General features: G+C 42.5%; 1 protein-coding gene across 5 annotated transcripts; it reads left to right on the top strand.

Annotated features, from left to right (window-relative positions):
• Positions 1-1,105: 1,105 nt before the first annotated feature.
• On the top strand, positions 1,106-14,688 carry LOC106601425 (ras-related protein Rab-37). Of its 5 annotated transcripts, XM_014193636.2 has the most exons (9): positions 1,117-1,737; positions 5,249-5,359; positions 10,732-10,773; positions 11,686-11,752; positions 11,849-11,901; positions 12,272-12,337; positions 12,862-12,918; positions 13,176-13,252; positions 13,506-14,688. In XM_014193636.2, exons 1-9 carry the CDS (start codon positions 1,627-1,629, stop codon positions 13,612-13,614), a joined length of 693 nt encoding a protein of 230 aa, XP_014049111.1. In that variant the 5' UTR covers positions 1,117-1,626; the 3' UTR covers positions 13,615-14,688. The 5 variants fall into 5 exon arrangements, with proteins under 5 accessions (XP_045571178.1, XP_045571180.1, XP_045571177.1 ...); XM_045715224.1 differs by lacking the exon at positions 5,249-5,359 and having other exon boundaries at positions 1,110-1,737; XM_045715221.1 differs by having other exon boundaries at positions 1,112-1,737; positions 11,686-11,901.
• The last annotated feature ends 1,092 nt before the right edge of the window (positions 14,689-15,780 follow it).

Below are 15,780 nucleotides of genomic sequence, written 5' to 3' on the forward strand. Positions count from 1 at the left end.
ACTTTGTTACTGGGATTGATGGGACAACAAGTGTCTTCCCTTCCAGGGTCCCTAAATGCTGTTATCTGAGGTGACAATCATCTTCCTCTTTCTGCAATCATAATGATCTTTAGCACACAGTTGGGTGTTGCGAGAAAGGTGGTCTGTTCCCTGATGGATAGCTGTGTTTCACAGATGTATCACTCACTGTTGTGAATGTGAACTGGAGTGATTGATTGTCTGCATATACAGTCTACATTATCACTGTGGTGATGTATGATGGGCTTCCATTCACAGAGAAAATGAATGAAGAAAGAAAGAAAGACAGAAAGAACGGGACTGTAAAAGATATAAAGCTCAGGGTGATGCTATTTTCAGAAATAGACCTGAATGTTTTGTGCTGTGACAGACAATGATGACGAAGGCTTTGTTTGTCTGAAGGCATATAAGCCACACAAAAGCAATGCAGAAAAAGGACACAAAAAGCTGCATACCTTGGAGATACAAAAAATGCTTTGTCATACAGTAAAATGTTGTGACGAAAATGCAGTGGGTATAAAAAGGTTTGGTTGCACTTGCAGAAACCTTTTGTTGTACTAGGTGGATAGAAGATTAACCAAGGTTCGCCAGTCTTTCTGTCTGTCTGTTTGTCTGTCTGTCTGTTTGTCTGTTTGTCTGTCTGAGCCCACAACTGCCTGTAATGTGAAGTGATGGAGCTAGAGAGAGATACACCCACAACCATCTCTTTTTCTCGTCTCTCTCTTTTGAACACTGGGGGGGAGACAAACTCTTAGTCAAAGAGTCAGCTGGTATCCATCCACATGGTCATACATGGTTTGGCAATTAGAACATTTTTGACATTATGTCATGTCAATTAAGTGAAAGAAAATGAGATTCTCATATGAACACTGTCTGTTTATAGTGTATTTTCCCAAGGCTACATACATCCTTTGAAAAGTAGACACTAGTGAGAAAAGACCATCTACCTGACATGTTGTGGATTAAATTGTAGGAATCTTTCAGAATTCTGAAATCACTGGAATAGCATTCATTTAGGATTGAAACTGAAAAGTGTATTTTTCCGTGGCAACACGTTGACAGCCGTTTTTTTCGTTCGCTGAACTCCTCCTCTTTCATGATCAACGAGTTCAGTACCACCTGTGACTAATAACTCGTGCCATCACTGCCTGTTGCGTCCGTGGCTCGGTTGAAGACCTAGTTGTTTTCATTTATGAAAATGACAAAAAACTGCCTCATTTCATAGGCCTAAATAACATTATCTTCATTGGACAAATGACAATAGCAACGTCGTTTCATCTGCCAACGCGTAAAGAATGATGCGATCCGTTCCAACGTTCTGCATAACTGAGAAATGTTTCCGCATATTGATCATATTTTCTCCACGAATGTAGCCGCGTCCTCAAGAGAATCCCCCTTTAAGTTTTAACCACGACTCTATGATTGGCATTAGTTGATTCAGCGTCAAGAAATTGTTCTTGGAAAGCGCTGGGTGGTTTTGGACAACGCTAAATGACTGCTGATGGACTCATTGCTCGTGTTAACTGGTTTTGAGTCACTGGCATCTCGGGAGGAACATCGGGCGGCGCGCTGACAGATCTCGGTGATACTGTGGTGATAGTCATTCCGATGTCAACAAAGAAGGCATCGTTGAAGGATAAAGAGACTAAAAACGGAACATCAAAATATGTGTTGGAGAGATGCGCCTCGGTTTGCGAGTATTTTGATATTGCCTTCAAGGTCTGTATTAGGCTATTCTTATTATTGGGATATATATTATTAGGCTATGTTTATGTGCTCATAACAGTATTATGCTTCTGATCATGTTATGGCGCTGCCTGCTGGTATTAATATTGACTGTAGCCTAATTGAGAAGCTTCACTGGTGGTACAGGTGTCCATCTATCAAACAAAGGAAGGAAAATCTATTTAAATACAGTAGCCTGTCTACTCTGCACACCAGTACACTCTTATAAAAAAAAGGGTTCCAAAGGGGTTCTTTGGCTGTCCCCATAGAAGAACCCCTTTGGTTCCAGGTGAAACCCTTTTTTGTTCCAGGTAGAACCATTTTGTGTTCCATGTAGAACCCTCTGTGGAGAAGGTTCTAAACTCAGCAAAAATAGAAACGTCCTCTCACTGTCAACTGCATTTATTTTCAGCAAACTTAACATGTGTAAATATTTGTATGAACATAACAAGATTCAACAACTGAGACATAAACTGAACAAGTTCCACAGACATGTGACTAACAGAAATGGAATTGTGTGTCCCTGAACAAAGTGGGGGTCAAAATCAAAAGTAACAGTCAGTATCTGGTGTGGCCACCAGCTGCATTAAGTACTGCAGTGCATCTCCTCCTCATGGACTGCACCAGATTTGCCAGTTCTTGCTGTGAGATGTTACCCCACTCTTCCACCAAGGCACCTGGAAGTTCCCAGATATTTCTGGGGGGAATGGCCCTAGCCCTCACCCTCCGATCCAACAGGTTCCAGACGTGCTCAATGGGATTGAGATCCGGGCTATTCGCTGGCCATGGCAGAACACTGACATTCCTGTCTTGTAGGAAATCACGCACAGAACAAACAGAATGGCTGGTGGCATTGTCATGCTGGAGGGTTATGTCAGGATGAGCCTGCAGGAAGGGTACCACATGAGGGAGGAGGATGTCTTCCCTGTAACGCACAGCGTTGAGATTGCCTGCAATGACAACAAGCTCAGTCCGATGATGCTGTGACACACCGCCCCAGACCATGACGGACCCTCCACCTCCAAATCGTTCCCGCTCCAGAGTACAGGCCTTCGTGTAACGCTCATTCCTTCAACGATAAGCGTGAATTCGACCATCACCCCTGGTGAGACATAACCGCAAGTCGTCAGTGAAGAGCACTTTTTGCCAGTCCTGTCTGGTCCAGCGACAGTGGGTTTGTGCCCATAGGAGACGTTGTTGCCAGTGATGTCTGGTGAGGACCTGCCTTACAACAGGCCTACAAGCCTTCAGTCCAGCCTCTCTAAGCCTATTGTGGACAGTCTGTGCACTGATGGAGGGATTGTGCGTTCCTGGTGTAACTCGGGCAGTTGTTGTTGCCATCCTGTACCTGTCCCGCAGATGTGATGTTCAGATGTACCAATCCTGTGCAGGTGGTGTTACACGTGATCTGCCACTGCAAGGACGATCAGCTGTCCACCCTGTCTCCCTGTCGCGCTGTCTTATGCCTCTCACAGTACGGACATTGCAATTTATTCCCCTGGCCACATCTGCAGTCCTCATGCCTCCTTGCAGCATGCCTAAGGCACGTTCACGCAGATGTGCAGGGACCCTGAGCATCTTTCTTTTGGTGTTTTTCAGAATCAGTAGGAAGGCCTCTTTAGTGTCCTAAGTTTTCATAACTGTGACCTTAATTGCTCGCCGTCTGTAAGCTCTTAGTGTCTTAACGACCGTTCCACAGGTGCATGTTATTTGTTTATGGTTCATTGAACAAGCATGAGAAACAGTGTTTAAACCCTTTACAATGAAGATCTGCGAAGTTATTTGGGTTTTTACTAATTATTTTTGAAAGACAGGGTCCTGAAGGGAAGTTTCTTTTTTTGCTGAGTTTACATGTAACCCAAAATGGGTCTACTTGTAACCAAAAGGGTTCTACCTGGAACCAACAAGGGTTCTTCATAGGGTTTTCCAATCGGGACAGCCAAAGAACCCTATTAGCTTCTAGATAGCACCTTGTTTTCTAAGAGGGTAGCACTTGCTTTTGTGAAGTTTCCCCTTAATGTAGCACAATATACCACTATGGAATAAGAACAGCTGTTATCATTGTGGCAAGCTTCTATTCTGTTTACGTTACTCTTAATTACCACACCACTATCAATTATGTGCCTTGCCACACACCAGTGCACACCAATTTCACCCCTCCCTTATGGATAATGTCAGTGGTGGAAAAAGTACTCAACAGTCATACTTGAGTAAAAGTAAAGATACCTTAATAGAAAATGACTCAAGTGAAAGTCACCCAGTAAAATACTTCTTAAGTAAAAGTCTAAAAGTATTTGGTTTTAAATATACTTAAGTACATTTGAGCAATTCCATTTACTTTTGATTCTTAAGTATCAAAAGTAAAAGTATAAACCAGAGGACACACGTTTTTATTTTTTTTATTGACGGATAGCCAGGGGCACACACCAACACTCAGACATAATTTACAAACGAAGCATTTGTGTTTAGTGAGTCCGCCAGATGAGAAACAGTAGGGGTGATCAGGGATGTTCTCATAAGTGTGTGAATTGGACCATTTACTTGTCAAAATGTAACAAGTACTTTTGGGTGTCAGGGAAAATGTATGGAGTAAAAAGTACATTATTTTCCTTAGGAATGTAGTGAAGAAAAATTGGCTAAAATATAAATAGTAAAGTACAGATACCCCAAAAAACTAGTTAAGTAGTACCACCACTGGATAATGTAGCCAATGTGACACAGGTTTATTTGATATGAATCACGCTATTCAGTCCTCCCATTCTTAGTGATACCTAAATATTGGCTCAAGGAAGAATGTAGCACTTGGTAATACAGGTTAACTGCATACCACGTAATAGTACATTTCTCTCAATCTTTTGATCAGAATCAGGAGAGTGGTTAATGGACTAGACCAAGCAGAAGTAGAACAGGTCATTCACATAGTCAAGCAGTTTCACATCAGTCCCATGATGGTTTGTGCAAATATGATCTCTCATACATATCCACTCTAAGCTGTTTTACTGCAGAACGCTACTCATGTTGAATAAGGAATGATCAAATGAATAAGGGTAGACCCACACATCAACCACATCATTTAGTCTACAACCTTATAAAGATGAAATCAACGGATGGATAAAATATCCAAACTAAATCAGGCGCCCAATAAATTAACCAGGAAGTTCAGATGAGGCTAAAACAAGAACATTTTGCAATAGGATCATGAGTCAGTGCTTTGACACTTAGCAACACTAGTCATCATGATGTTGTGAAATTCTAGTTTTATAATTTTCACTTCTCATGGATGCACAGCATCATGAAATAATCAACAGATTACCACCAGAAAGTAATTTTGCATATGAACCAATTGAATTCAATGATTCATCTCTTAAGACCAAACATTGTTCATTGAAAGCTTGTTTGGAGTTATTACCATTCTTCTGGTCATGTGAGGGTTGATGTCAGTGTGTTGGGCCCAGGTATGACCCCTAACTCCTCTCTCTGACCTCTGGCTGTGACGCCTCTCTAGGTGATGCTGCTGGGAGACTCTGCGGTGGGGAAGACATGTGTGCTGGTGCGCTTTAAAGACGGGGCCTTTTTGGGAGGCAACTTCATAGCCACCGTGGGAATAGACTTTAGGGTGAGAGAGATGTCAGTAGACTCAGCTCAGGTTCTTTGTGTCTATACATTCATAATGTATACATTGTCTGCTGTTTTTCTCTGTTCTTTCTCATTTCTAAATGGTCTATTTACAAGATAAACGCTAGAATGTGGTTGAAGAATCCATACATAAAATATTTTCCCATCCTATTTCAGTTAAATCTGTAAATCCAATAACCACTTTAAAGTGTTTTCATGCAGTGATGATGGCTCAAAATGTACAAACCCTTTCACAAATCAGTCAAGTCCATAGAGCACTTCTGCTACTGTGCCGCATATGGCTCCAGAATGATTGTTTTCAGCCTGGAGGAGCTGTACGTTACGTTACCCCCACAAACGATGCTCTGCCCTGGCTGGGGTCAAATAAACAAGCAGCTCCCATGTGGGGGACAGATTGGTGGGGGACAGATTTCCATAGCTTCCAACCAGCTGCTGGAGAGACAGAGAGAAAAAGATAGAGAAAATGTGTGAGAGATGGAAAAAGAGAGAGAATATGGACAGAAAGAAAGACTCTTGCACCAGTGGATTTGGACCCGCTCACCCTCCAAAGAAAACACTCTATCTAATGGCTGGTAAAATGGCGGTTTTGGAGGAAATGATGTTGCATTAAGACAGAGTACTGTGTTACCACTCTGTGTTGATGGTGGAGACATTAGGACTGCCTGGGATGGGAGTACAACATGGATAGGGATGTGTGGAGCGTTTAAGTAGACAAATGGAGATTATTTTCTCCATGCTTGTGCAACAGGTATTAACTATTCATGAGATCCATAAATAAGTGCATTATAACAATGAGTTGTGTGTAGTGACCACCCCCGGCTACTTGCATTGCATCTGTATGGAACAGAAGATTATAAGGAGAGATGATTTTGAGACTGATACAGGATCAGTCAACATGTTCCTTGCTGAGCCTCCAGCTATACCAGTCAATACCCTGTGTGGATGGGAAGACTGATGTGACTAGCTCTAACGTGGCAGGGCTATTTTGGCCCTGCTTCCTTGTAGCAGTTACTCAGCATGCGGGCTTGTCAACGCGAAGCCGTGTGTGGCCAATCTGCGTAATAATTGGAGGGAAAAATGGAAACCCATGGCAACTAATGCAGGGGTTGGACCATGTCCGTTCTGCCAAGGTGGAAGTCTCAATGGGTGGTGGTTACTCCTGTTGAGAGGGGCCATTTTAGAAGATTGGACTCACTTCAGAGAGAGAGTGTGTCTGTCAGTGTGCTCACAGGAAAGGCAGGGGCTGACTGTACCCGGGTACTGATAGTGGAGTAATGAGGTTAGCTTAGAGGAAGTGATATGTACCAGTTGTAGCATTCACTTCCTTCATTTCAACATTGTTGCTTGTGTCATGTTTTCACTTAGTGACTTTCCCCCTGTTTTCCCCTGAAATACAAACAGGAAGTTTAAAAGGCCAGGGTGAGGTAAACTGGTTCAGCTACCTGCATAATAATGACACCTACACAGCAGAATGACCTTACAACAAGCTGTTATTGGTTGACCTCTAGAATGTGTGCCATTGGGTTTGTTCGTGTGGGTGGGTGGGTGTATGTACGTACGTATTTGAGACTTAGTTTAGAAGGGACACATCATTTCACATGACTTAGGCATCTTATTCCTTCTCAATCTTCCATATTCTTTCTATACTCCCTCGAAGAGCATTTTTCACAAGATATGTTTTTCACTTGGAAGCGTCTTATTCCTCCTTAATCTTCCATATTCCTTCTATATTGTCTTGGAGAGCATCTTTCACAAGATATGTTTTTCACCAATCCATATCTGTAGCTAATATTCTTTTTTTCACTCATGACTATTTTAGAATCCTGCCTATACAGGAAATCACATGGCGTCCCTGACAGCCACAGGAAATTAGTGGGGGAGTGGGTTGTTATTTTGCCAGTCTTCTTTCTCACTATTGTGCAATTAAGTCTAATTCCAGAACCTCTGTAGTGTGGGCGTAGCAATTGGCTTTCTTTGCTGGCCCCTGAAGCTCCTCTTAGTTTTCATGTTGTCTGTATGAGTCTATATAGCAGTGGCGATTTTAGCATGGAAATCTTGGTGGGGCCCCCCCAAAAAGTGGGATGCATGCCATCAAAGCCACAACACTAAACAATACATGAATTGCACTATAATGGTGACAAACGGTGCCCACAAACTGTTAGGGCCTACGTAAAGCTGTCCCAACACCTTACCACTGCTAAACCTGGCTTTCAGCGGAGCCTTGTCTGGCAGCGAAACAGTTCATTCAGCCTCATTTACTGCCTTTTAAAAAACATAGCTGACATGGCAGACTTGCTTAAAACCTCTTCAGCGTCTCGTCCCGTCAGCGGGATCAAAATCCAGGGAAAACTCCTAGCGACATTAGCATAACGAAATTTAATATATATATTTTTTTCAAATATAGGACTGTCTCATATCGTTTTATAGATACACCTCTCCTGAATCGACCCACGTCGTCCGATTTCAAAAAGGTTTTACAGGAAAAGCAAATCATTAGATTATGTTAGAGGAGTCTATCGTACAAGCAGCAACATAGCCATTTTCCGACCAACCACATGCATCACAAATAACCAAAAAACAGCTAAATGCAGCACTAACCTTTTACAAACTTCATCAGATGACACACCTAGGACATCATGTTACACAATGCATGCATTCTTTTGTTCAATAAAGTTCATATTTATATATGAAAACAGCATTTTACATCGGCGTCTGACGTTGACTAACTATTTTCCCGTCAAATGCAATCCGGGGAAACAGAGCTACAATTTACTGAATTACTATTCGAAAACATGTTTAAAATGTAATATTGTCATTCTAAGATTTATAGATGAATATCTCTTGAAAGCACCTGTCATACCAGATTTAAAAATAACTTTACTGGGTAATCACACTTAGCGATAAAAGGGGATGCGATACTCAGAAAATGAGCTAGTAAATACAGCTCGGCGCCATCTTGGAACAATCGCATATCACATCTAATGTTGTATAATATTGTCAATAATCCCTTACCTTTAGTTGTCTTCATCAGAAAGCACTTCCAGGAATCCCAGGTCCACAACAGATGTATTTTCGGTCAAAAAAGTCCATCCTTTATGTTCCATTAGCTTGCTGTTGTTAGCGCGTCTGAATGCTGTATCCAACTACTCTGCCGTGCGCGCCACAGCCGTTTAGAAATAATTTTTTATAATAATAATTTTTAGGTTCGTTCAAACATGTCAAACGTTGTATAACATAAATCTTCAGGGCCTTTTTCAACAAGAGAGCCAATAAGATTCGAGGGGGATGATTTCATTGTGTTTCAAAACGTTTCCAAAGGTGGGGGTAGACAGGGCCGCCGGCTTCATAATGGTGATGGCCCTCCCCCTGTGACCAATTTCCAACGCGTCTCATTCACTGAGTTTCGACAGTAGAAGGCTCAAAACACTTTGTAAAGACTGGCGACATCTTGTGGAAGCAATAGGAAGTGCTCAATGAACGATATCTCACGGTGTGAATAATAGGCAACGACGTGAAGTTGAGTCCACAATTCAGAATTCCACTTCCTGGTTCAATCGGTCTCGGGGTTTTGACTGCCATATGAGTTCTGTTATACTCACAGACACCATTCAAACAGTTTTAGAAACTTTAGGGTGTTTCTATCCACAGGTATTAATTATATGCATATCCTAGCTTCTGAGTCTGCTTAGTAGGCCGTTGAAAATGGGCACAAATTTTTTTGTGGCGCCCCCTATCGTAGGGTAACGTCAAGATTAAACAAATGTGGTTTCTACTGACTAATGAGATGTACAAACTATGGCATAAGGGGACAACAAGCGGATAAGAGGCAATCCATAATTCCGATTAAGATGTTACTGAGCAAGCGACGACGGACGTAGTCAATATAACTATTTGTTCAGCACTTTTGAAATGTATAGCGACAGAATTCAGAACATGGGCCATTCTTACAGTGTACTCCCTGTACAAATCAGAACCGTAGGATAAAAAAAGGGGGCATATAAACAGACAATGAAAGCTTTTACAATATTCGATTATTACAGTTCTCCAAAACAGGTTATAGGCTATATGTGCACCACCAAATTAGAACAGTAGGCGAAATTAAGAGGTGAAAGTAGACCAAATTATTAGGGTGGTGCACATTGAACGCCGTTTGGGTGAAAGCTGTACAAAACAGTAGCCAAACAAGCACACACCGGGCCACGAATGATGTGTTTGCAATACCGCATTGGTGAAAATAGACCAAATTATTATGGTGAGGCACATGGGTTACTAACAGCTTACAACACAACAAACACTAGTAATACTTTCTTAGCTACAGTATACATTTCTCCCTTGCATATTACATAATTTATGCAGCAGCATACAATACATTTTTGGACTCACCTTGGTGGCGCAGCGGTCCTTTGTGGGCAAATTGTGTCATCAGACTTTGTCATCAAACTTTGTCATTCTCTGGATTTATGGTGGGAACTCTTGGGGGGGGGGGGGGGGGGACACAGCCATTGAATAGCAGGCTAACGTTAGTGGTTTCTTTGCAACGCTTGCAGTTAGCCACTGATTACTTCCAAACGACTCATTGTTGAATTTGCGATTTCCAACTTGTTGTGTAATCTTTATGGCCGATGAGCACCGATATGTTTTATCTATAATTTCTCTTCATATGACAATGATTAAAAAGGATTTGCCAGTAGATTGTCTGATGATGACTGCTAGCTAAGACTTTGAAAGTAAGATGTTGACATGATCTGTCCAATCAAAGCTACTGTAGATATAACGTGATTTGTGGTCATTTTATCTGTGGCCAATGACCTTGAGCCTTCTTGGAAGGGCACTTCTAATCTAAGGCGGGTGACAGTGTGTCCCCATGAGTGACAGAACACTGAGCCAATCACAGTGCAATGCTCCTATTTTCTGCTGGCCTGCCCCACCACCACGTAAAGCACTGAGCTAGGCTGAAACACCTACATTTTAGAGCTGCCTGTTTATTTGCAGCTTTATTAACTCAATGATATATATATTTTTTTACATTGTTTGCAAACTGATGTGACACATATTAATGCCAAAATAACATCCAAAACAGGCAATCCCCCCCCAAAAAAACAAATGATAGATTTATTTATTTATTATTTTTGAAAAAAAGTTGGGGCCCACCTGCCCTGAATGACGGGTCGCCACTGCTATACAGCATGCTGTGCCATTTCTGGTCTGTTTGTTTGTTCTTTAGAATATTCTTGCTTTCTGAAGCTTCTTAATATTTAAATACCTGTGATGTGTTTCTTCTGAGTCTGTCTCTATTATGCAAAAAGACCCCCATAGACAGTCCTGTGGTTAACTGTTTCCTCTCCTCATCAGAATAAAGTTTTGACGGTGGACAACGCGAAGGTCAAACTCCAGGTGAGAGAGCAGGGACCTCTACACCCAACATTGATGCCACTATTCCTGTGATCCTATCCCTACCAGTCTAATTCATTAAACCACAGTCAGTATCATTATATTACACAGTGGGCAGTGGCATATGTGGTCAACATGCAAGTGTCCCTATGTAACCACAGCGTATCTATTGCAAATACGTTGTTATCGTATCCTGTTCTAGTGACAATGCTGGCTGAGAGGTGCCAAACATTTAAATGCCTTTGGTGGGTTTTGTCTGAGCAGCACACCACCCTGCATCCCAATGCTGGCTTGCCTCTGAAGCTAAGCAGGGTTAAGCAGGGTTGGTCCTGGTCGGTCCCTGGATGGGAGACCAGATGCTGCTGGAAGTGGTGTTGGAGGGTCAGTAGGAGGCACTCTTTCCTATGGTCTAAAAGAATATATCAATTGCCGCAGGGCAGTGATTGGGGACATTGTCCTGTGTAGGGTGCCGTCTTTCGGATGGGATGTTAAACAGGTGTCCTGACTCTCTGTGGTCACTAAAGATCAACTGCCACTTATCGTAAGATTAGGGGTATTAACCTCGGGGTGTCCTGGCTAAATTCCCAATCTGGCTGTCATACCATCATGGCTACCTAATCATCCCCAGCTTCCAATTGGCTCATTCATCCCCCTCCTCTTCCCTGTAACTATTCCCCAGGTCATTTCTGTAAATGACAACGTGTTCTCAATCAACTTACCTGGTAAAAAATAAATAAGCCACGTGACTATTCTAATGTATTACACTGTAAAATATATTGATCATTAATTTCACGTATTTCCCATTATGACGTGCATACCATTGCATGCTCATTGGTTGCTGCTGGTTGGGATATTGTCCCATTTTCCAGGTTTATTACATTTTTATAATGAATTTGTTTCACTTCTTTCTCCCAGATCTGGGATACTGCAGGACAGGAGAGATTCCGCAGTGTCACGCACGCCTACTACAGAGACGCACAGGGTAATCTCTGCTCTATTAAAACACTTCCTGGTTGTGTGTGTGGTAGAATGCTAAGAGCACGTGGCTGTGTGAGACTCTCTGCCTTTCTCTCCTCAGCCCTCCTCCTGCTCTATGACATCACCTGCAAGTCATCCTTTGACAACATCAGGGTGAGAAACCTATCATGTCACTCTTCACTCCTCCTTCTTATCTCCTCACGTCTTCTCATAAGCCCCCTTTTAGAGGAAGAACCCAGAATTCCTTTTACATGCCAAGTAATATATGGCCTCCACATTACATTACATTACTGAAGTGACCTCCACAATGACATTTCATGATATTTCCAAGAAGCAATTTGTTTAGTTTTTGAAGGTTTGGGATAGGGGAAGTGGAGCGCAGAATGGAGAACAGTAACCAAAGCAGCAGAGCAGAGAAATTGATTCTGTTTTTGTGGAGAGGGTCTCCTTTAGCACTGGCATTTTTACTGACTAATCTCCTTTTTAAATCTCCCCCCCCCCCACCCCCCCCTCCCATATATAGGCCTGGCTGACTGAAATTCATGAGTATGCTCAGAAGGATGTGGTCATCATGTTGCTCGGCAACAAGGTGTGAGCTAGACATCCTTTTGGTTTTGTAGAGTGTATCAAGAGAAGTCGTCATACCAAAAGTAACAATAAGAACACAACACACACAGAAACATATTTGTCTCTGCTATTGACTTTGTAGCCTAATTACACACACCCACACACACAGTGTCTCAGCCTCAGAGTTTATATTGAAGCTGAATTAGAACGTTACTAGTGAATACATGTGTTGTGGTGATTTCAAATAGAACTGGTGGCATCTCCAGTTCAACAGCACCCATAGATCATGTGCCCCCTCTGGTGGTGCTACTACAGAGACACTGGGTCATTGCTGTCACGTTCCACCAGACATCATTTATTCCCAGAGCTGGGGAGAGCAGCAGGACAGGGAACATTTCTCTCTCTGAGCAATGTTTGGCCTGTGCTCAGACACTACGAGGCAGCCTGGAGACTGCCCTGGGAACTGCTGTGGGCTGATGTAGTGGTGCCTCTCTGGATCTAATGGACTAGTTGTGTCCATGACTCTCCTCTGCTCTGTCCAAACAGACGGACATGGCCGGAGAGAGGGTCATCAAGCATGAGGAGGGAGAGAAGCTGGCCAAGGTAAGAGACAAGGCCCTCTTAAAGGGTTTGCTCCACTCTCCTACTGCAAAACACCAAGTAGCCTCTTCAAAAGCAACTGTACAGCACTGTGAAATGAAAACAAGCTTGAAATGTTGATTTATATACTGCACTTGTGAACTGATGTTCCCTCTTGTGTTGGAGAGATGTATCATGCTGAGTGTTTGGTAGTGAGTTCATTCATATGATGAATGTGCTGTACTTGAGTAGTGCCATTAAAAGCCCTGGATGCTTTTCAGGAATATGGAGTCCCTTTCATGGAGACCAGTGCCAAGACTGGAGTCAACGTAGAGCTGGCCTTCCTGGCTGTAGCAAAGTAAGTCATGACTCATGTTATTTCTAAATGAAAGTTGCACTGTATGTGAGAGGGCAAAGACATATTGCCCAATTATGTTCCTCATCTCTCCTTCTCTTTTCCCTTATGTTTTCAATTTCTCTGCTCTGCACTGCTCCATCCCACACACACACTCTCCTTCCTTCCTCTGTCTCTCTGTCTCTCTGTCTCTCTGTCTCTCTGTCTCTCTCTCTCTCTCTCTCTCTCTCTCTCTCTCTCCCTCTCTGCCTGCCAGGGAGTTGAAGCACAGATCTGCCCAGCAGCCCAACGAGCCCAAGTTCCAGATCCACGACTACATCGCCTCTGAGAAGCAGAAGTCTGGCTGCTGTGGTGGCTACATGTAGCTGAACCTCTCACCAACTGTTACACCACGCCACAGTGAGAGAGGAGCGAGATAGAGAGAGACACAAACATCTACAGAGGGAGGGAGGTAAAGAGAGAGAGACAGAGCAGTAGGGAGACAGTCCCCCTAAAATAGCATCATCAGATTGTGAGTAGTCAAAAAGAGCAGAGCAACCACATTGTGAAAAAGAGATCACCTGGTCTGCTCCCCACCTACTTGGAAGGCCTATGGCAACTAGCCAACCCTCATTCTACCCCTATCAGGAGAAAAACCATGTCAGTGTTTTCAGTTGGATAGAAATCCATTACCAGTGTATTTAAAATGTGAATTTATATTTGAAACATGCTCGGATCATTTAGTTCATGTGTATCACATGCTGCAGCCCAGTCAGTCTTACTCATTATTGCCATAAGGAAGGATTGGAAATCCTAATGGAATTTCTTGCCCCAATTTTGCCATATTTACAAAGACATTAGGAAATGATCTGATCACTTTATATAAAGATGTTAGGTGGAATAAAATACAGATTTTTTGGTGCTCATGGCTTCATATGTTTCACCACATTCTATTCAGGACTAAATGCCATTATACATGTTGTATGAGGAGCACCCTGTACTACTGCGGTGTCATACACAGCGTGTCCCAGATGCGGCCTCTACCGGCTGAAAATGTGTCTAATGACAGTCATTTTCTAATTATACTCCAAATAAAAAATCTGAAATGTTGTGGTCAATGTTAATTGAGGTGGTGGTCAGAAGTTCCAGCATGAGTTTTGATTTGCTTTTAAACATGCCATCCACCAATGAGAGAGCTCCCTCAGACACTGTTGTGGAACCTCTATCAGTCATCATTAATGGACGTTGTTGTTGTTGTCTCTACTGTACATGGGTTGTTCATGGGTTGCATTGTGTAAAATGTTCCTTTGTATTTGGTTCATTATGGATGTTTGCTTATTGAATTTGCTTGATGTCACAATTATTGTCACTCTCTATGGAGGTGTCACAGTGATCACAAAGTGCCATGGAAAGGTGCTTTGTTATCGTACAGTATATAAAAACTATTTTTTTGTAATGAAGATGGTGGTGTTTTATTGCAGTGTGTGTTTGTATATCTGTTCTTTGAGTCGCTGGGGAGGAGGTTATAGGTCAGGGTTCCCCAACTGGTGGCCACTGGTGGTTTTATTTGGCCCCCCAAGTTTTCTGAGCAAAACAATATATATACAGTACCAGTCAAATGTTTGGACACACCTACTCAAGGGGTGTCACGTCCTGACCAGTATAAGGGGTTATTTGTTATTGTAGTTTGGTCAGGACGTGACAGGGGTGTGTTTGTTTTGTGTTGTCGGGGTTTTTGGGTAGTGTTCTATGTTTTGTATTTCTATGTTCTATTTTCTAGTTTTTCTATTTCTGTGTCTAGTTTGTTTTGACCTTCAATTGGAGGCAGCTGTTCCTCGTTGCCTCTAATTGAAGGTCCTATTTAGTAGGGGTGTTTTTCATGGGGGTTTTGTGGGTAGTTTCCTGTTTAGTGTTTGCACCTGACAGGACTGTTTCTCGTCAATGTTTGTTGTTTTGTTAAGTGTTTACGTTTTCCTTCATTAAAGAAGATGTGTATTCACATTCCCGCTGCGTTTTGGTCCAAATCATACGACGCCCGTGACAAGGGGATTTCTATTTTTTTACTAGGTTCTACATTGTAGAATAATAGTGAAGACATCACAACTATGAAATAACACATGGAATCATCGTGTAGAAACCAAAAAAATCTTAAACCAATCGAAATATTTTTGGGTTTATTCAAAGTAGCCACCGTTTACCTTGATGACAGCTTTGCACACTCTTGGCATTCTCTCAACCAGCTTCACCTGGAAGGCTTTTCCAAAAGTATTGAAGGAGTTCCCACATACGCTCAGCACTTGTTGGCTGCTTTTTCTTCACCCTGCGTTCCAACTCATCCCAAACCATCTCAATTGTGTTGAGGTTGGGAGATTGTGGAGGCCAGGTCATCTGATGCAGCAATCCATCGTTCTCCTTCCTGGTCAAATAGCCCTTACACAGCCTGGAGGTGTGTTGTCATTGTCCTGCTGAAAAACCAATGATAGTCCCACTAAGCGCAAACCAGATGGGATGGCGTATCGCTGCAGAATGCTGTGGTAGCCATGTTGGTTAAG

This window comes from Salmo salar, chromosome ssa03 (genome assembly GCF_905237065.1).
Source record: "Salmo salar chromosome ssa03, Ssal_v3.1, whole genome shotgun sequence".
NCBI lineage: Eukaryota > Metazoa > Chordata > Actinopteri > Salmoniformes > Salmonidae > Salmo > Salmo salar.

Excerpts from the sequence above, each read along its gene's own strand:
- LOC106601425 (XM_045715221.1), top strand. The coding sequence starts at position 1,627 with ATGTCAACAAAGAAGGCATCGTTGAAGGATAAAGAGACTAAAAACGGA. Across the intron at positions 11,902-12,271 it reads CATCCTTTGACAACATCAGG|GCCTGGCTGACTGAAATTCA; the intron begins GTGAGAAACCTA and ends TCCCATATATAG. Across the intron at positions 12,338-12,861 it reads TCATGTTGCTCGGCAACAAG|ACGGACATGGCCGGAGAGAG; the intron begins GTGTGAGCTAGA and ends CTGTCCAAACAG.